Below are 21,881 nucleotides of genomic sequence, written 5' to 3' on the forward strand. Positions count from 1 at the left end.
TATAAACAGGAAACTTAAAAGTCTGTAAAGTGTGTTACATTCTTCCCTCTTATCAGAATGTCCTGTCTCTTTTTCTGACTGCCAAAAGTCAACATATTTTCCAAGAGTCAAGTTAAATGTCATCTCTCCAATGAAGGATTATCCTCTTACGTATTCCTAGCTCAAACTAGAATTTTGTTTGTAACTCCCATCACAGACAATACAATTTGTCTTACTGATGCTATTCGTGTTATTTTTTTCTTATTAAAATATAAATTCCTTCAGGGTAAAAACATATCTTCTGCATGCTTATATCTCCCTCAGCACATAGATTAATGCCTTGAAAGTTGTACCAAGTTGTACTTGTTGATTTATTTGAAAGCCCTATTTTGAAAGAAAGTGAAAGAAACATTTACATCCCAACACAAAAAAAGTTTATGATTTTTAACATATATACACTAGGTTAACCACCATCAAAATGAAGATACAGACAGTTCTGTCATCCCATGCCATTCCTTTATAGTCATACCCTATAATGAATGATAGATTAGTGCCTAAGTAAAAACAGTGAAGGGAACAAAGTGAAAGAAATAACTACACGAATTGTTAAATAATTATAAGCTATGAGGGAGATAAAGGAATACAAACTGTTTCTCAGGTTTTAGGCTTATGGGTGATGCCACTTAATCAAGACATAAAATATAGGAGATAAGTACAAAGGGAAATATTAAAGAGACTTATTTATATGCATATCTATTAGAAATGATATATATCAAAAATTAAACTGAGAAAAATTTCATTGTTGTTCCTTTTTTTAATTGTTGTTCAGTTACAGCTGTCCCTACTCCCCCACCCATTTCTCTCCTCTGCCCTAACTCTGGCTCCCAAAGACAATACCCTCCCGATTGTCCTTGTCCATGGGTCCCTTGTACATGTTCCCCTTCTTCCCCCCACTATCCTGTACCCCTCTCGCCTCTGGTCCCTGTCAGTTTCTTCTTTATTTCCATGCCTAGTTATATTTTGCTCATTTGTTTTGTTGATTATATTCCACTTACAAGTGAGATCATATGATGTTTGTCTTCACCACTTGGCTTATTTCACTTAGCATAATACTCTCCAGTTTCAACCACACTGTCACAAAGGGTAAGAGCTCCTTCTTTCTTTCTGCTATGTAGTATTCCACTGTATAAATGTATACAGTTTTTTGATCCACTCATTTACTGATGGGCACTTAGGCTGTTTCCAACACTTGGCTATTGTAAATAACTTTGATAAGAACATAGGGGTGCATAGGTTCCTTTGAATTGGTGTTTCAGGATTCTTAGGGTATATTCCCAGCAATGGAATCACTGGGTCATAAGGCAGTTCCATTTTTAGTTTTTTGAAGAAATTCCATACTGTTTTCCACACTGGCTGCACCAATCTGCATTCCCACCAAGAGTGTACTAGGGTTCCCTTTTCTTCATACCCTTGAAGGCATTTGTTGTTTGTTGATTTGTTTGTTATACCCATTCTGACCAGTGTAAAGTGGTATCTCATTGTGGTTTTAATATGCATCTTTGATGGCTAGTGATGCAGAGCATCCTTTCATATGACTGTTGGCCCTCTGTATGTCCTTCATGGAGAAGTGTCTGTCCAAGTCCTTTGTCCATTTTTTAATTGGATTGTTTGTCTTCCTGGTGTGGAGTCATGTGAGTTCTTTATATATTTTGGAGATGAAACCCTTGTCCAAGTTATCACTGGCAAATATGTTTTCCCATATGTTTGGTTCCCTTTTCATTTGGCTGATGTCTTCTTTAGCCATTCAAAAGCTTTTAATTTGATGTAGTCCCATTTGTTTATTTTTTCCTTTATATCCCTTGCCCTAGAGGGACATATCAGTGAAAATATTGCTCCATGGGATATAAACTGAGAAAAATTTTAAATTCAGGCAGTTCTCAATTTGCACAGAATGGCAAGAATACAAACATAACTATGCAAGATGAAAGCATGGAGAGTGTTCTTAATAACTAATGGACATAATTATAACTGTTTTGTGACTTTGATCAATTTTTGTCAAAACCATAATAACACTCTCATTACCAGTCACAATGGAAAAAAAACAGCAAAACATTTATTTAGTATGCGCTATAATTTAAAACATTGGAAACATTGAAAAGGTTTCTCCTTTGTAAAAAACTTATCAAATTGTGTGAACACTATGCTGTACACCTGAAACAAATACAAAATAAAATATAAAAAATGGATGGAGGCATAGGTAAACACACTCCTCAAAAAAATGAGGAGAGCTTAGGAACCTCCAGGACATCTTTAAGCGTTCCAACATCTGAATCATAAGGGTACCAGAAGGAGAGAGGAAGAGCAACAAATTGAAAACTTCTTAGAACAAATAATGAAGGAGAACTTCCCCAATCTGGCAAAGAAAATAAACTTCCAGGAAATGGCAAAGGAAATAGACTTCCAGGCAGTCCAGGAAGCTCAGAGAGTCCCAAAGAGGAACACACCAAGGCACATCATAATTAAGTTACCCAAGATTAAAAATAAGGAATCTTAGAAGCAGCAAGAGATAAGGGGCAGTCGCCTACAGAGGAGTTTCCATCAGACTGTCAGCTGAGTTCTCAAAAGAGACCTTACAGGCAAGAAGGGGCTGGAAAGAAGTATTCCAAGTCATGAAAGGCAAGGATCTACATCCCAGAGTACTCTATCCAGCAAAGCTCTCATTTAGAATGGAAGGGCAGATAAAGTGCTTCTCAGATAAGGTCAAGTTAAAGGAGTTCATCATCACCAAGCCCTTATTTTATGAAATGTTAAAGGGACTTATCTAAGAAAAAGAAGATAAAAAACATGAACAGTAAAAAGACATCAAACTCACAATTATTAACAACCAAACCTAAAACAGAAACAAAAGCAAACTAAGCAAACAACTAGAACAGGAACAGAACCACAGAAATGGAGATCACATGGAGGGTTATCAACAGGCAACTGGGAGGGGGAGAGAGGGAGAGAAGGTACAGAGAATAAGTAGCATAAATGGTAGGTAGAAAATAGACAGGGGGAGGTTAAGAATAGTATAGGAAATGTAGAAGCCAAAGAACTTATATGTATGACCCATGGACATGAACTAAAGGGGGAGAATGTGGATAGGAGGGGGTGTGCAGGATGGTGGGGAATAAAGGGGGAGGGGAACAGGACAACTGTAATAGCATAATCAATAAAATATATTAAATATATATAAATGTAGTCTGAACAGTGCTTGCCTTATTCTCACTGTATAACCAACTATGAAATGAGCGTATTTTCTATGCCTTGGCAAATTGTCCTATTCCCTTCTAAGTTTAAATCAGTTTCCAACAGTTTATCCACTGCACATTCAAGGTTGTGAAAATCTCTGAGAGGACCTATAAAGTTAAGTGGTTGGCCACTTAACAACCTTTATTTGGGTTGGTCCCTTTATTTGGGATATCTTCATCCTCTCATCACAATCACTGTACTCATTTTATCAGACGTCTGCCTTCAGTAAGTTCCTCTGGCTTCATCTCAAGTCCCTTCAACAGAAGCAGTATCAACATTCCTACAATCAACTATTTCATCGACAACTCTTTGTGTCTGATTCAAGTTTTACTTCTAGCATTATCATTTTCCATTTCTTTGCCATATTTTCACCTCTGTTGGCCAATTCACTCTCAATAATTCATTTCCATAAAACCCAACATGTGGGTTTATCACCAAAAGACAAGAAGGCAACACAGTACAGGCTTTGATTTCTATGCATGAACTAATAACAAGTGCATAGTGACCAATCTTAGACAGATTTTGAAAGAAGTGATATAGTTGGTCACTGATCATGACCCGTATTTGTTATTTACATAGTGATCCATGGACTAAAGAGCTAGCAGCAAAAGTTTATTTTATACAACTATTCACAGGTAACATACAATAGTACTCTAATTGGAATCACATTATTGTGAGGCTGGTATTATTTAATTGTGGTAACTGAAATTAATGCATATTTGAACCATTCAAAGTGAGGACTGATTTATTACAAACAAAATAAACCAATTACATATTAGCATAGATAATATATTTTAATGAAAACTGTATTTTTCAAAATAACAGAAAATTGGCAAGAATAGCACTGTTTTACATCTTTGTAAATATCTGTATTGTTGTATTTAATAGAAGATATTTAAATTCTCATATCTGCTTCTACACTCAGTCTATTCCAATATTATAGACCATTTGGTCTCTGAAAAACTCCAACATACACTTGGTAAAGAATGGGAACCAAAAAACAAACAATGTCTTAGGATTGCTTTACAAAATAATTTTGACCATTCAGACCTCTGAAAAGATCTGGGTCCAAGAGCCTACTTTGAAAACCACTATCCTAAAGCATTCTTTGTATGTAATGAAATCATCTTCATCTGATACAAATAAAATTATAGTAACTACACATCCTTAAGAAAATTAAGAAAATAGTTACCCAAATAATTTTCGGTCTTTGGTTCTGATGAATAACCTTGACTGAGAAAGGCTGAGATAGTACCATTTAGTTAAATATTAATCTATCTACAATAACTGGAGTTCAATGAAGGGAGCTATTATGTAAAAGAAAAAAAGAACATACAGGAAGTAACAATAAGTAAACTTTTAACAAGAATAAATAAGTATAATAAGTATAATTTTCTTACTCGGTAAGAGTATAAATTGGGAAGTGTTCCTAAAGTGAATAAACAAAAACCCCAGTCTTCATCTCCACACCCACCTTGCCAGGTAGAATGGAATAGGAAGGCTGACTCTGCAATCGCATTCAAGATAGGAGTAACCTGCTTACAAAAATTATGGCATCTAAGATATTAACACACATTGGGGAAACAAAATGAAAATTATATTTTAAAAGATACAAAATTTCAAAGTACTTATTTCATCAAAAGAGCTAGGTTAGAATTCAACCACCTGTAACAGCCTAATAAAATTTTAGGCACTACTATCCTCCAGTAACAATACAAAATTACCTAACAAATAATCTGTTTTGTAAAGTGTAATGGGAAAAAGAAGTCATGAGGTGTAACATATATTTTTACAGCATCCAGAGCCATATACATATCAATTAGTAGTCAAAAAAATAGAAGTCTTCTTATCATGTTACCAGTAGTTTATACTCCTATAGAAGATAATATCTGCATAGAAAAAACGACAATGGTGAGTCTCAGAGCACTAAATTACTTTTAACTCAACATCTCCCTAAAAACTAAAATAAAAGTGAAGCCCAAATATCACAAAGCATATCATTACACACAATTTCTGTTATTTCCAAGCATACAGGCATTTTAAATAATTATTTATCTATTTATTTTTAGAGAGAGAGGAAGGGAGGGAGATAGAGGAAGAGAAACATCAATGTGCAAGAGATAGTAATGGGTTTCGTCTTGCACACCCTCAACTGAGGACCTGGCCCACAACCCAGGCATGTACCCTGACTGGGAATCAAATTAGCAACCCTTTGGTTTGCAGGAAGATGCCCTACACATTGAGCCACACCAGTCATGGCCAAAAGTAAAGATATTTTAAGGGTAAAAAAGCAGTTTCAATAATTTATAACATATCAAAATTAATAATGAAGAAAAAGAGTACTTCCCAGCTTTGTTTCATCACTTATACCCTTCTCTTCTCCTGCCAACACAAATCTAAATTTCAGAAAGTGAACTAGATCCTTAAGTCCATGTTTTACTTCTAGCTAGCCAAGTCTTCCCACTCAGCACTTCCCTAGAATCATGTAACTAGCACCACAGTGCCAGAATAATGAGCATATTTTCCTCCATAACATAGTAACTACCTAATATGTGCTATAAAAACCAAATCTGTAAAACAAATTTTAATGCATGTAAAAAATATCACACAGATGCCAAGCTATTTCCTGATAATGATGATGCCTGTATTAGTCATCTACTTCTTGAACAGGACTGATTTTCAAATAATAAAATGACAATTTGATGAATGTCTAAAAGAACCGTGTCAAGTCTAAGTAATAGCTTTTACTAGAAAAATCAAAAAATTACATTAGAAGTTCTTATAAAGTGCAGTTTTTCCTTGTTTTTAAATATTTTTAATTTTTAAATCACAGTTTATATACAAAATTGTATTAGCTACAGATGCACACCCCAGTGATTAGAGGTTCATATCAATTATAAAATGATCATCCCAATAAATCTAGTACCCAACTGATACCATACATAGGTATTACAATATTATTGACTATATTCCCTATGCTGTACATCACATCTCCATGACTATTCTGTAGCTACCAACTTGTACTTCTTAATCCATTCACCTTTTTCACCCATCCTCCCAACCTCCCTCCCATCTGGTAACTGTCAAAATATTCTCTGTATTTATGAGCCCGTTTGTGGTCAGCCTGTTCATCTGTTTTTTAAAATCCACATAGAAGTGAAATCATAGGGCATTTGTCTTTCTCTGTCTGACTTACATCATCAGTACAATACCCTCTAGGTCTATCCATGCTGTTGCAGATGGCAATAATTCACTCTTTTTATGGCTGAATCATACTACATTGTATATATATACCACTTCTTCTTTATTCATTCATCTACTGATGTACACTAAGGTTGCTTCCATATCTTGGCTATTGTTAATGGGGTGATAAACACATGGATGCCTATGTAATTTTGATTTAGTGTTTTGGAGTTTTTTGGATAAATACCTAGATGTGGAATTGCTAGGTCCTTCTTTGTCTCTTGTTATAGCCTTTGTTTTAAAGTCTGTTTTGTCTGGTATAAGTATTGCTACCCCAGCTTTTTTTGTTTGTTTCCATTTTCATGAAATATCTTTTTCCATTCCTTTACTTTCAGTCTCTGCATGTTTTTTCATCTAAAGCAAGTCTCTTGGAAACTGCATATGTAAGGGTCTTATTTTGTTATCCATTCAGCCACCTATGTCTTTTGAATGGATCATTTAACCCATCTGCATTAAAGTAATTGCTGACACATGCTTTTATTGCCATTTTATTATTCATATTTTTATCTTTTTTCTTCTTAAAGAAGACCCTTTAACATTTTTTGTAATACTGGTTTGGTGATGATAAACATCTTCAGCTTTTTCATGTATGGGGAGCTCTTTACATTCCTTTGGTTCTAAATGATAGCTTTGCTAGGTAGAATAATCTTGTGCAGGTCCTTCATTTTTGTCACTTTGAATATTTCACGCCAATCCCTTCCAGCCTGCAAAGTTTCTGTTGAGAAATCAGCTAACAGTTTTATGGGAGCTCCCTAGTAGGTAACTAACTGCTTTCCTCCTGCCACTTTTAAGATATGTTCTGTCTTTAACCTTTGGAATTTTAATTGTGATGTGTCTTAGTATGGGCTTCTTTGGGTTCATCTTGTTTGGAACGCTGCACTCTCTGAACTTGAATGTCTATTTCCTTCACCAGGTTAGGGAAGTTTCCCATCATTATTTTTTCAAACAGGTTTTCAACTGCATGCTCTTTCTCTTCTTCCAGCACCCTCAAGATGCAAATGTTAGTACAATTAATGTTTTTACCATGGTCCCTTAAACTATCCTAATTTTTAAATTCTTTTCTTTGCTGTTTTTTTTATTTTATTTTAATTGTTGTTCAAGTACAGTTCTCTGTTGTTTGCTGTTCTTATTGAGTGTTCTATACTTCCTTATCTTCCAAATTGCTTATTTGATCCTTGCTTCATTTACTCTACTGTTGACTCCCTGTAATGCATTCTTCATTTCTGACTAGTTCTTTTTATGTCTTTTATCTTCATTTTTATGTTTCCTATCTCTTTGTTGAAGTTCTCACTAAGTTCATCTATTCCTCCACTAAGTTCATTGAAAATCCTAATAATCAATGTTTTGAACTCTACATTTGGTAGATTTTTGCTATTTTATTTAGTTCTTTTTCTGGAGTTTTGTTCTGCTCTTTCATTTGGGACATGTTTCTTTGTCTCCTCATTTTGGCTGCTTCCCTGTGTTTATCTCTATGTATTAGGTAGAGCTGTTATGTCTCCCAGGCTTGGTAGAGGGGTCTTACATAGTAGGTTCCTGTAGGGTCCAGTGAGGAGCTTTCTGATCACTCAAGCTGGGTGGTACAGGTGTACCCCATTTGGGTGGTGTGCACCTTCCTGTTGCAGTTGAGCCATGATAGCTGTCAGTACATCAATGAGAGGTATTCACCCCAATGATGATTGGCTGCAAGGACTGGTCTCAACTACAGCAGAGGAGCTATTGTATAAGGGCTGACCCCACAGAGCAGAACTCGGACTCTGGTACGTGATGAGCCTCTCCTTGAGTGTATTGCTTGTGGAGGTGGTTGGGTGGTACTCTGGTATGGTCTAAGGCTGCCAACTGGGTGCTCTGGCTCTGGGGTCTCTTGGGAGCTACAGGCCAAGGTCAGCTACTGCCTGTGCCCTGCCTAGGGTCGCTTGGTATGAATTACAGAGCCATCTGCAAATAGCTGCTATTTGTGCTGGGCTCAGAGTGCCCAGAAGAGGCCAAGCTGTAAACTAACACTGGCGGCTGCTATGCCAGGCCTAGGACCTCTTAGCCAGAGGTACAGGACATGCCAAGGCCAGATGCTGCTTGTTTTGGTTTGTGAAACTTTGAGGAAAGTCTGCAGCATGAGCCAAGGCAAGCTGTTCACATGAAAAAGTCACTGGAAATGGTTTGGACTCACAAGTTGGGTTGGGCAGGGCCTCAGGGAATCACCAGGGTGGGGTGATGGTATTAGGAGATTCAGATATGGTACCCACCTGCCGATCTATCGGCGCAGGGCTCGGCAAAGGAACAATAGCCTCTGCCAGCACTTCTGCCTGGAAGGAATTTGCCCCTCCAACACCACCCCAAAGCCAGATAATTCAGTTCCTCCTCTTATGGTCCCAGTGCTTTTGGAGCTCAGAGCTAGTGAGTTTGATTAGGTCTGTACATGGACCCTTTAAGAGGAAAGGCTAGAACTCCAGAAGCCCTCCATCTCACTCAGCCACAATCCCTGCTGGTTTTCACAGCCAGAAACTATAAGGACTTTGCTTCCTAGACTGAAACCCTGTGCTTGGGACCTGATGTGGGTCTGAAACCCCTCAATCCTTGGGGGAACCTCTACAGTGTAAATATCCCTCCCAATTTTTAACCACCAAACATTGGTGTAGGAGCAGCCCCTTCCAAATTTCTGCCCATCCTACCAATTTGTATGTGGCCTCTTCTTTATATTCTTAGTTATAAGATGTATGTTTAGCTAGATTTCAGGCAGTTTTGTATGCTGTCTGTTCTGTAGTTTACTTGTATGATATGATTTGGTATAATATCATACATATGTTGTGATATGTATGTATGATTTGATATGATTGTGGGAGGATTCAAGTACCACATTTACCTATTCTGCCATCTTGACCAGAAGCCTTAAGAGCAGTTTTTAAACTGCCTGTGTCTTAAGAATATTCTTTCCCACCTTCAATATCCAAAGGAAATTTTGTTTAGTTTAGAAATAAGGTGGAATGATTACAATTAAAACCTTCAAACCTAAGAAAGCATGAACTACCTTTTACCCTTTGGCAACATACCAAGAAAATGAGATGGTTACCAAAATCATTTTAAAAATCTTCATCACACCCACATTAAATCCATTCCTTCCACAGTTTATAAATTTATAACATAATTGTAACTAGAAATAATTAAAAAGCAAAAAAAGTGAAAATAAAAAATAAAATTATTACTTTGTATAATTTTTATATTTTTAATTGAAAACTATTTAAAAAGTGGAAATTCACATGTATATAGGAATGCAATGGATTTTGATACATTGATTTTGTATTCTGCAACTTTACTATATTTACTTGTTGTTTCTAATAGCTTTTTGGTACAGTCTTTTTAGGTTTTCTATATAAAGAATCATATCATCTCCAAAAAGTGAACATTTTACTTCTTCATTCTCAATCTGGGCCTTTTATTTCTTTATCTTCACCTGATTGTTTTGGCTAGGACTTCCAGTACTATATCCAATAATAGTGCTGAAAACGGGTATCCTTATCTTGTTCCTGATCTTAAAAGAAAAACTTTTAGGTTTTCACCATTGAGTATGATATTAGCTGAGTGTTTGTTGTATATGGCTTTTACTATGTTGACATACTTTCCTTCCACACCTACTCTATTGAGTGTTTTAATCATAAATGGATGTTGTATCTTGTCAAACAGTTTTGCTGCATCTATTGATATGATCACACGATTTTTATCCTTAATTTTGTTAACATGGTGTATCACATTGGTCAGTTTGCATATGTTGAACCATCTTTGTGCCCCTGGAATGAACCCCACTTAACAGTGATATATTATTCTTTTAATGTATTGTTGTATTCAATTTGCTATTATTTTGTTTAGGATTTTTGCATACTGGTCTGTAATTTTCTTTTTGTGTGTAACCTTACCAGGTTTTGGTATCCAGATAATGTTGGCCTCATAAAATGAGTTAGGAAATACTGCCTCTTCTTCAATTTTTTAGAAGAATTTGAGAACAATAAGTATTAAATCTTCTTTGAATGTAAGGTACAATTCACTAGTAAAGCCCTCTGATCCTGGACTTTTACTTTTGGGGAGGATTTGATGACTGTTCCAATCTCCATTTGAATTTTCCAGTTCTTTGTGATTCAGTCTAATAGGTTTATATATTTCTAAGAACTTGTCCATTTCTTCTAAGTTATTGAATTTGGTGGTGTATAGCTTTTCATAGTATTCCTGTTAGTACATATTCTCTTTCTCTTCAGAACATCATCATTACACTTAACATCTAGCACAGAAAAAAAAAAGGCAGAAATTCTGAGTGCCTGCAAGTTGATTTTTTTAAAGAAGCATATTATTATATAGTGATCATGGTTTATCAACACTGGAAATGCTAAGAAAATAAAGCTTCTCTGTTTTTGGTTCTGTGGCTCAAATACAAACACACACACAGACACAAACTGGATCCAGCTGACCTGTCATGGACACTCAAGGTAGTATAAGAGGAAAGGTATAGATTTTGAAACCAGGCTTATTTGGGTTTGAATTCTGGCAATGTTAGCCTTAACTATTAAATAATTTAAATAAAAATTATTTTAATTAGAATTTTCATTTTTAGTCATAGACACCCAATCTACTATTTTTCCTTCAAAAGCATGCTCTCTGTGATTATATAAGTTAAATAAATGTATTTTCATGTTACACACAGATGTCTCATGGTTTATAATTTATTAAAATTTTAAACTGCATGGTTAATATTAATTTTGAGACTACATTTGGTTTTATAATTGCAAATACTAAGAAATTTTTAAATTTCAAAATCAAATGTTAAATTTGATTAACATTTACAAGTCAGTAAATAATTTATATGAAAAATGGGAGCAAAATGTAGCTATGAATAGGCAAAATATATTACTATGATTATCTATATCCATTATAGAGGTTGGCTACAGATTTAAAACTAAATTTCTAACAGCTGTATGATAAAAAGAGAATTTACACATTCATTTGGGTCCACTAGATATAAATAAAGCAGTTGCTGAGACAATTATTGACTTTAAAATAAGATGTATTTCTCGTAAGATGTATTTCACAATAAAAGACACTTTTTGACATAATAAGCAATGTTCTTGACAACAACTTCAAAAAGACAGTCTGTGATTGCTTCTTCTGATAACCATCAGTTTAAGTGGATGGAATATGACCAATGCACAATTGGCAAGAGCACTGGGAACAGGAGAGGTGAAGCTATGCAGTCTACGTACCCAGTCTACATACTCAGATGGTTTGGACTGACCCAGGCATTTATTTTATAAGCACATAGGACCAAGTACAAGAGTGGATAAGTTCTACATATTTCTCCTTGAATATCTTATCTCTCAACAGAGCTTCTGACATTTATCCATTAGCTGAGAGTTCAGATTATACACTCTAGAAAATGTGCAGAGGACAGGTATTCTCTGTTGTCAGTTGAATATGAACCCAGTTTATCTCCTCCCCAGCTTAGGGGAAGAGATAATGACCTTCTGTGAATGCTGAGAAACCTACCTAGGACCATGAAATGAAAAGATGAACACCTATTATTAGAACTCTTACGGATCCTTAGATATATTGAACCTGCTCCAAAGCAACATAATGAATGTTGATTAAAGTTCCTACCCAAAGTCCTATCTATTATGTTGAGCATTGACAGAGTTTTAGCCAAAAATATGTTACTGTAGCAAAGGTATGAAATCTTATGAGGTGTACTAAAGCAAATGAGTCAGTGAATTTAAAGTTATTTAGAGGATTATATCACCAATAATATTCAGTAACATTTTACATATCTGCATTCCACCCACCAACTTCAATCACAGGAACAGACTTTTCTTCTGATTATTCAGCAACCAGGATGTTATGAAGTTCAGAGTGCTAAAGCTCACACACTTAACTCAGGCCTCTGGGTGCCTTTTTCTTTTTAACACATGATAAATTTACCTATATGCTTTCCTAGTTTACAACCAATCAAAATGGGCAAGTCAGGATGGGAAGCACAATGAAAAGAGCTGTTAAATATAGGAAGAGTTGTACAAAGTAACAGCTAACTTGGTAGGAAGAAACTCAAATGCAAAAGCAGATGAATTCCAAACACAATCTTTTGGGATCATATAGCAAAAAGCTCTCTGTACCTCAAGAGTCTCCAAGGGCAGCCACTGCACAGGACATATTCACAGAAACGGATCCAACCTAAGGTTACCAACAAGGATTATATTACCCTACACAGTCTTTTAAAAGAGGGTAGGGAAGTATGTAATCCTTTTCTCAAAGAAATTCATCCAGAATATTTAAAATATTACTGTTTACTGTAGTTTAAATTTGGAAACTTAAATTGGAAGTTTTAGTTATACAGAAGACTGCACTCCACAATAAGTGCCGAGTAAAACACTGTAGTTGATGGGAGAATTTTAAGCCTAAACCCAAACATTAGCTGCATGGAAAATATGAGCACCTCAGTCTCTGGCTATACTGGGAAAACGAGGTGCTACTGTTATTTAAAATAACATTCCAACTATGAAATAATAAGTTGGCCAATAGAAAACTAAGAACAATTATTTTATTTTTAAAATCATCATTTGTGTCCGCTGCACTTAGCTCATCACACTATCTCCTTAAATTGCTCATTAGTTCTCTAGCCACAAGACAGAAAATTATGACTTTATGTGAGGAGTTTCTCTTAAAGTATTAATTGAAGAGTTTAACAAATTTTATTTTTAAATCTGTTTACATACACATATTTAAGCATATACATTTTAATACTTTCCTCATAAAACAATGTTAAGCCATAGAAAGAGAATTTAGATTTTAATTTTTTATCAAAAGAACTAAAATCAAAGGAGTATGTAAGCTATTCAATAACCTCTGAAGCTTAAAAATGACAGAAAAAATGAATAATATCTGATTTTCTACGGATGAAGAATGGAGGTTTTAAAAAATGCCGGAAGGGACTTAACAACTTAATTTTTTCAAGGTTCTAAATGGTAGAGAATATGCAGGGGAAATACTACTTGGTGTACAGAACCAAAGTCAGTCTATGAATATTTTAGAATTGAGCATGGAATAATCAGAGGCTTCAAATGACCTATTTTCTCTCCAACACAATCTGAAAAATATCATAAAACTGTATTTATTTGCTGAGATAAGTATCACACAAGTTTTTTTGTCTATAGTATATAAATTTTCACTGAAAAAAACCCTCATTAATTACATAGACAATCACAATGAACCAAAATTCAACTAAATTCAATTACATCCAATTCCTGAGCATCTTATCTAACCAAACAACCTAATTCCAAAGTTTAAAGTATAGCAAGTACAGTTCTTTCTGTTTTTGTTCACTATCCTATATACCAGCAATGAACAAGTGAAATTTTAAAATGAAAAAACACATGCTATTTACCTTAGCATGCCCCAAAATGAAATATTCCAGGTATAGCTCACTTGACAGGGGTATGGTAGAGGCTGGGCCTCTGGACAGCAGGACCCACCACCTTCATGCCAATCCCCAGCTTGCGTCCCCCACACTAGGGCCCACCTGCCTGTTGTGGCTGTATCACCAGACCATGCCTGGCTCTTGTTCCTGCCTTGGAATTCTTCCTGCCCATGGTATCCTCAGCAGCACCTTGGGGTACAAAGCTGTAGCCACTGCTCAGGTGGTTCTAAGAATGTGACCTTCACTAGCCACAGCAATCAGACAAGAAAAAGGAATAAAAGACATCCACATTGACAACAAAGGAAAACTCATTATTTGCAGATGACCAGATACTATATAGACAGAACTCTAAAGATTCCACCAAAATACTATCAGAACTGTCAACCAATGGTTATTAGAACCAATGCAACACCAACAGGAATCCCCAGTTTGGGGTGAAGTGAAGAAGCAAACTTTATTCAATGCTAACAGCTCAACTGTGATACCACAGGCCTGTGAGAACTGCAGGGCTATGGAACAGCTCTGCGAGGGGGTGCTGGGGCAAAGAAGCCTGGAATGAGGCCTCTTGTCACCTAGACAGTTCTGCTCTAGTTGTGTCTGCTACTGTCTGCTATGGAGAGACAGTGTTTCAGGTCCAGCTCCAGGACAGCAAACACAGTCTTAAGTCCTTGGTAGAAAAGGAAAGTGAGTTCTAGCAATATTGTTCTTGTATAAGATGTTTTTAAACCTAAAGAACTGTGCAATTATATAATAAAATGTAAAACTTAAAGTGAGAATATGCCTAAATTATTTAAGGAGTAAGGAAAAGCATTATGGTGTATGTATTAATAGATACACTAGAATGACAGTGAGTGGGGGGATGTTTTGTTTTTGTAAACTTGTTTTTCTAGAACATCATTAGAAAATTACAATGTGAAATGCTTTTTGTGTACAGACAAAAATACACATGCCTTATCTATCTACCATTAAACACATGTCCACCATTACCTTGCTCATATTTTGAGAAGTTCAAAACCAAATATGAACACATTTTGCTTGAAGACTATTTATCATCAGTTTTAGGGCCATCGTTGAAGGTTAGCAATGATCTAGTCCAAGGTTATTTTATTGATGAAAAACTGGAAAATGGAAAGGTTTCATAGCTTGTTAAAGGACATACAATTATTTAAAGAAAAGTTAACTTAGAACTCAATAATATTTCCACTAAACCAACTTCCCGATTTAAATATCAAACCCTTGCCCTGGCTGATGTGGCTCAGTGGATTGAGCACCAGCGTGCAAACCGAAACGTCACTTGTTCAATTCTCAGTCAATTCTCAACCCATGCATTCTACATGCATGGACTGTGGGCCAGGACCCCAGTTGGGAGCATGTGAGAGGCAACAATCAATGTTTCTCTTCCTTTCTTTCTCCTGCCCTTCCCCTCTCTCTACAAATAAATAAATAAAATCTTTTAAAAAGAGAAAAACTTTAAAAAGTAAAAAATAAGTTTCAAGCCTTCTGATTTGATATATAAAAATTTAATAATGAACTCATTAAGAGAGAGATGGATGAGATAGTCAGGGTTTAGTAACTCTAAAAAGGAGAGAAGAGCAACAGAAACAAAAAAATATTGATTAGTTCATCTTTCTGAATTTGAGATGGGACTACTTAAAACAGCCAAATGGCCCACAGTGACTTTTTTCCAAAAAGTAAAGTCTTTTTGACCAAGCCTTTCAAATAGATCCCATTACTACACATGCATGATAATTTATGTGCACCATCAACTGGTTGGCCATAAAGAACAACATTAGTAATATTATTATCCACATAAATAAATACACGAGTTGAAATCTAAGCCAGGAATTAAAATTTGTTTTAGACACAATACTAAAATTATGTGTAACTAAAGTCAGCACTTATATTCATTTCACAGTAGAAAAGAATTATGCAAATAACAACACAGATAGCCCAGAAAGCTGTCCACGCAAACCATTGTGAAGTGACTAAAACTTCTTACACATAACTTGAAATGTAATATAAATAAGGTTAATATACAAGTTCCTCTCTTCTCCAACTGCCTCTGAAGAGAGAGCAAATGAACATTAAATGACCTAAAATTAGTCATCACAAAAATAGAGAAGCAAAAGGAATAGTACCACCCATTGAATTTATTCATTCAATAACTATTTACTGAGTGTCAGATGTGATAGTAGGAAGAATTTTTCTTTTTAAAAAAGACTCAGCAAAAAGCAGACAAGATTGCTGCCCTGTGAAGTTTGACCCTGATGAAGTTTTTATGAAATACATTATCCCAAGAAGCACTGTACATGTTGGAGCCTGCCTGAGACCATCCTTTAAAAAAAAAAAACTAATTATTTTTAATATCTGTAAATGTAAGAAAATTGCTCTATTGACCTAATTTAAAAATATTTTCCTAGGTTAAAAAAATTAATACAGCCAATTTCCTTAAAAAGTTGCATCCTAGATAGCTCAAATGGTAAACTGAACAGATTTCATAAAATTTTACTGTTTACAACCCAAGTGTACAACAATCAATGAGGCAGGTCTTTCTGCTAGAAAGGCAAACACTTGTAATTGTACAAGTTAAACAAAAAGTCACTCAGAGTTATTGAATATACATCCTACTATCATTATCTGTATTCTGCTTAAGATGCTAAACATATTTTTACACAAAGAAAAACAATACAGATATAAATTGCAAAGGAGGAAAAGGTTTCATCATTCTGATTCAGATGATTATTCTGATCAGAGGATTACAGATGGCTGATGATGAGAGGTTTGATTGAATAAAGTACAGTAAATTTAAAACAACTTAATTGTTCAAAGAAGTTCCTAAGAAATGTATACCTAGGACTTCAAATTTTTTTTTAATACTCAGAAATAGGACTTAAAGAAAATATATCAGCCCTAGCTGGTGTGGCTCAGTGGATTGAGTGCTGGCCTGCGAACCAAAGGGTCGCCGGTTTAATTCCCAGTTAGGGTATTAAACCCTAATACCCTACGGTACATGCCTGGGTTGCAGGCCAGGTCCCCAGTGTGGGGTGGAAGAGAGGAAACCACACATTGATGTTTCTCTACCTCTCTTTCTCTCTCTGTTTCCCTCTCTCTAAAAATAAATAAAATCTTTTTTTAAAGAAAATATATCAACATATTTTAAAAAATTATGGACAGTAATTATTCCTTTTATAGGCAGTAATTCCTTTCATAGACAGTAATTATTCCTTTAATGATTCTATATTTTGTAAAGGAATACTTCATTTGTAATTAGAAAACCGTTAAGAAAAGGCAGACCTGGTTATAAACCACTGAAACACAAACTAGGTATCCTCCACAGTCGCACTCTTGATAACTGCAGAAACGGCACTAGCATTGTAATTTAAAGAGGAGAGGAAACACGTACACACAAACCTACACACGGGTAGCATGTAGTAAGCACTCCATATCTGTGGCATCAATGACTGAATATACATGTAAATATGCCAAGAACATAACACACTCTGGTTTTAAGGCAACACAGTAAATAATCACAGCAATGATTACTTTACCAAAAGCTGGCTGCCAGCTAAACATGCACTAAATGAAGAGCCCTTCCTCCCTGCCCACCTATTTCACTCTGGCTCTAGAATGTACATTCAAAACAAATCCTTCCCCAGCCCCGCCCCAAGCCGTAACCTGGGCTGCTTACAGCCCTGGGACTGCCAGAAAGTCGGGGCCTCGGCTGTACCCCGGCCCCTCTGGAGGCGCTTGGGCCCGCGGACACGCCCGGCGTGGCAAAATCTGCGGCGCGGGACTACAGCCGGGTGTCTCGCGAACCCCAAGGGCTCGCGAGCTCGCCCAAACCCCACAGTCAGCGGTGCATGCAGCCCCCTTCCTTCACCGCGAGCTACGGGCCCCGCCGTACCTGCAAACCGTTATCAGGTTCCTCCTCTCCACCGCAGCATTGCGGGCGCTCAGGCTCTTCTTGCCGCCGCCGCCCCCGCTGCGGCTCGCGCTCCTGCCCCCCAGGTTCCGAGAGGCCATGGCAGGCTGACCCCCGCGCCCCTTTTGTTTCCTGCGACCCTGCACGCTCTCCCACCCCTGCTTCCCGGGCTCTCACTCGGTATGCGACCGTGGAGTTGCGGGGACAGAGGGGGGATGTGCAAGACAGCAGGGTACTCACACAGGGAACTAACGATTCACGCTCCGCACCGAGCTCTACACACACACACGCACACACGCACCCACATACACTCTCCCTCTCTCAACCACACTCACGCGCACACACGCAGGTACCTCCCCCTCCCCCCGCGCGCGCGCCACCGACCGCCGGGGCTGCGCGTGCCGCTCAGCATCTAGCGTCCTGCTATTCCCGCGGGACCTCGGCTGCCGGCGCGCTCACGTGCCCGCCTACCCTACACGTCCAATCCTCTGCACCCCGATGCCTAGAGCTCCCGACCCCCGGCAGCTGCAGAGACTTCGGGCTTCGCGCGCGCGCAGCCCCGCCCTCCTGCACCTCTCAGGCCAACGCCTACCCACCTGGAGCCAATAGTGGGACTCAGGGGGCGGGGCCGGCCACTCCAAGCTTTAAAGCCTCGTGCTGGAGCTCCGCCCCGGCGCGTGGGCAGCTGTCAGGATCCCGGCTTGTGTTCACCACCTGCTTGGTGCTGACAGCTCTCATGCAGGAAAACAGCGCGGCTGCTTGCGCAGGGATTGTGGGATGTGGGGCCTCGAAGCTACCCGAGCTGATTACTGACTCTTACCTGGAGCCTAAATTTAACGGCTGGGATCTGTGGCTTTAAACGGCTTATCATTGTCCCGGAAACCGACTCCCAAATTCTGTGCCATCCCTAGTTTCTGCGGCAGGAATGCAGCAGCGGCGGCTCTCGCACCAGGCCCCAGGGCCTGACTCCCAGGAAGGGAGTAGGGTTCTGTCTTACTGCTCTCCCTGGGCCGGTAAACAGCTACAAATAGTCCAAGTAGCGAAACTGCCCGTAGAGTATCCCTCTCCGGGAGTCTGGGGGTGGAATTCTTGAACCTCCAGGCCTTGTCGCTTCTACCCTATTCTCCAGCACTGCCTGAAGCCTGGACTGACTGCCCATGCAAGAATCAGCGTGGTGGAGTGTACGTCCATCTCCCTGCGAGTTTCTACCGTCTTGGGCGGTAACCCTAGGATTGGGCACAGGGGGGCGGGGGGGGGGGGGGGTTAAGCCTAAGGGCAATTTGGCCTTCTGCCAGCAGCTCCCTAAGAGAGGCTAGCAGTGCCGCTCTCATCACGCGTGTTCAGAACCTAGTGCCCACTTTTCCAGAGCTTCTCCACAGCCCCAGCCTTACTAGTGAGGAGGTCCCACCTTCGGGCCCCGCGTTCTCTGGCACCCACCTAAATCAGCCGGTTCACCTCACTTTGCATCAATGTGCCCAGATTTCAGAGTGAAATCCTTTATTACCACTATCCCTGTGGGGCCTGCCTAACACGGTGCTGCACATACAACAGGTTCTCAATGAATCCTTATTAAATTTAACTTAAAGTCACTTTTGGCATTATTTTACTAAAATTTTGGTTTTGTTGGCTCCAAAATCCAGATAACTTCCGCATTCGGTTTTGCAGTTTCTTTCAAAGAATGTAGTTTAGTGTGTCTATCTCCATGCTTCATGCAAGTTATACAAAGTACTACAGCAAGTAGTTAGAGATTCTATGTTGAATGCTTTTAAAATACAGAATTTTATATGTTAACATTGTAGATTACTAATTCCTGAGGTTGTAAAATTTTGTAATCTTTATTTAAAATCATCAGAGCAAAGACCAAGCTTTTTCAGCTATTAAGTCTAATCGCAATAGAATAAAAGTTTGTGCAAGAAAAAAATTATCTTAACTAATTTATTACAACACTTATTCACACATTAAAATTATAAAGAGTAATTTAGACAGACTTTAAATTTTATCTTTCACAATTAAAGCAGGAGTGTCTTCTAGGTCAGTAAACTTATTCCCAAACATACAGACTAGTAAGAAGGATTACCCTTCTAGGAGCTCCAACTTAACTTGCCTGTTCTTGCCACCCCAAAAGTTTGAATTCAGATGTAGCCATCAGGAAACAGATGCACTGGCTATGCAGGCAGTCTGAGCAAAATATTTGCAGTGGCAATGACAAAAATACTACTTAAATTGAAATTGTTGTTGTTTTAACAGATTAAACCTGCATAGGGAGAAGAGTAGAAAGCCATCAATTATCAAGAAAATTCCTAGACACCCAGGATGCTTTTTCCTGGGGGAGGGAAAGAACACACAAGTCTGAAACACATACCAAGAAGACAAAACTGAATGACCACGTCAAATAGAGAACAGTGAGTGTCATTATTCTCAAAAGTAGCTTTCTGGCCTCAAGTACATATTCATGCTACTGGTACTACAAATTTATATTTTTGACTGAAGACTGAGTAAGTTCCATTTAGATGATAAAGTCATAATGTTATTTTTCAAATCTACTTTTAGGGGGACTCAGTTGACACTGGTACTTGTTAAACAAGATTTCACCTTAAAACGAGCCCTTTTTTGTTGTTCTTATGTACAGCTTGTCATTAAACTGCCACATGGGGGCCTTATGTGATAAAGCTTATTTCTTAATCATCCTGAGGAATATGTCCTGGGTCACATTCTTTCTTTAGATTACTATTCTGGGGATAATTAATCAATTATATTTAGTACGAAGTATAATACTACTATAGAACCACATGAGTTTTCACACTACTGATTGAACTTCTTTTGGTACCTATTGCAATTCTTCATTTTATTTAACCAGGCATGTTCACAAAACTTATTCAGAGATGTAAAATGGCTCACACTAAAAATGATGAAAACTATTGATGCCCAGTTTATAAGAATTCTGTAGAACTCAATGGGAAGACCATATTCATTCACCATTTTCCCAACTTCCTTTTTCTCCTCATCAGAAAAGGCAAAATTACAACTGGAACATATAAAATGTCCTCAAACCTAAAATGTTATAAACTAGAGATATTACCAAACCATTGCTTATTTTAATCTCAAAGAAGTGGACTTTCTAAGTATGCCCAAACCCAGCAGCCATATAGAAAGGGTGGTATGTTTTTAAAGCTGATGGAATGAATACACTGGGAGAGAAAGGTTAGTAAAACAAGAGAGAGAGAAGAGAGAGAGAGAGAGAGATCATCAGACCTGAGAATGTAGAAAAGCAATGGGATTCAAGGCAGAAATGGGTGGATTGAGCTTTGGTTAAAGGTACCAATTCTCGATTGTAATGAGAGAATGGTGGGAGTATGGGTGCAGATGTAAGTAGTTTCGTGGGGTTTTTTTTATTATTATTAGAAAGAGAGGAGGTTCCCATCTGATAGCTTCTGCTTTATCTGGAAAATAAAAGACAGTGTCACTGGCTGAAAGTTTTAAATAGTCCTTCTCATAGCGAATAGCAGAATGAATTGATTAATAAAAGTTAGGATTCCTGCTCAATGTTTGAGGACCCATTTAAGACTGGTAATGATGAATTTACAAGATGCATTCACTCTATTGTGTATCTTTCTTCAACATTGTTAGTGTCTTAGCTCAAGCTGCCAGAAAAAAAGAAAAAGAAACATAGTCTGGGTGGCTTAAACAACAGGGATTTAATTTTTCACAATTCTAGAGGCTGGAAAGTCCAAGACCAAGGTGCCTGCTGATTTGATATCTGGTGAGTACTCCCTTTCTGGCTTCTAGGTGGCCACCATCTCCCTGTGTGCTCATATGACCTCTTCTTTTATGTACAGAGGACAAGGTAGTGGGGTGAACAGAGAGAACAAGCTTGCTGGTATCTCTTACTTAGAAGGTCATTAATTCCATCATTAGGGACTACCTCCATAATGTCATCTAACCCTAATTACCTCCCAAAGGTTTTCATATCCAAATACCATCACAGTGGGGGTTAAAGGCTCA

The 21,881-nt window shown here is 37.7% G+C and overlaps 1 protein-coding gene across 6 annotated transcripts in view; it reads right to left on the minus strand.

Moving 5' to 3' along the window:
* The window catches only part of RUNDC3B (RUN domain containing 3B), a 150,487-nt gene extending 132,041 nt beyond the window's left edge, over positions 1-18,446 (minus strand). For 2 of the 6 annotated variants that reach the window (XM_036010659.1, XM_028525649.2), the window contains exon 1: positions 17,862-18,363. In XM_036010659.1, the coding sequence (XP_035866552.1) occupies positions 17,862-17,980 (119 nt within the window). In that variant the 5' untranslated portion in view covers positions 17,981-18,363. Of the gene's footprint in view, positions 1-4,744; positions 4,805-17,861 lie in introns of those variants that run through there. The other 4 variants (XM_028525651.2, XM_028525650.1, XM_036010658.1 and 1 more) reach the window with 4 other exon arrangements.
* Between the last annotated feature and the right edge of the window lie 3,435 nt (positions 18,447-21,881).

The sequence above is a fragment of the Phyllostomus discolor genome, chromosome 10 (assembly GCF_004126475.2).
Source record: "Phyllostomus discolor isolate MPI-MPIP mPhyDis1 chromosome 10, mPhyDis1.pri.v3, whole genome shotgun sequence".
Lineage (NCBI taxonomy): Eukaryota > Metazoa > Chordata > Mammalia > Chiroptera > Phyllostomidae > Phyllostomus > Phyllostomus discolor.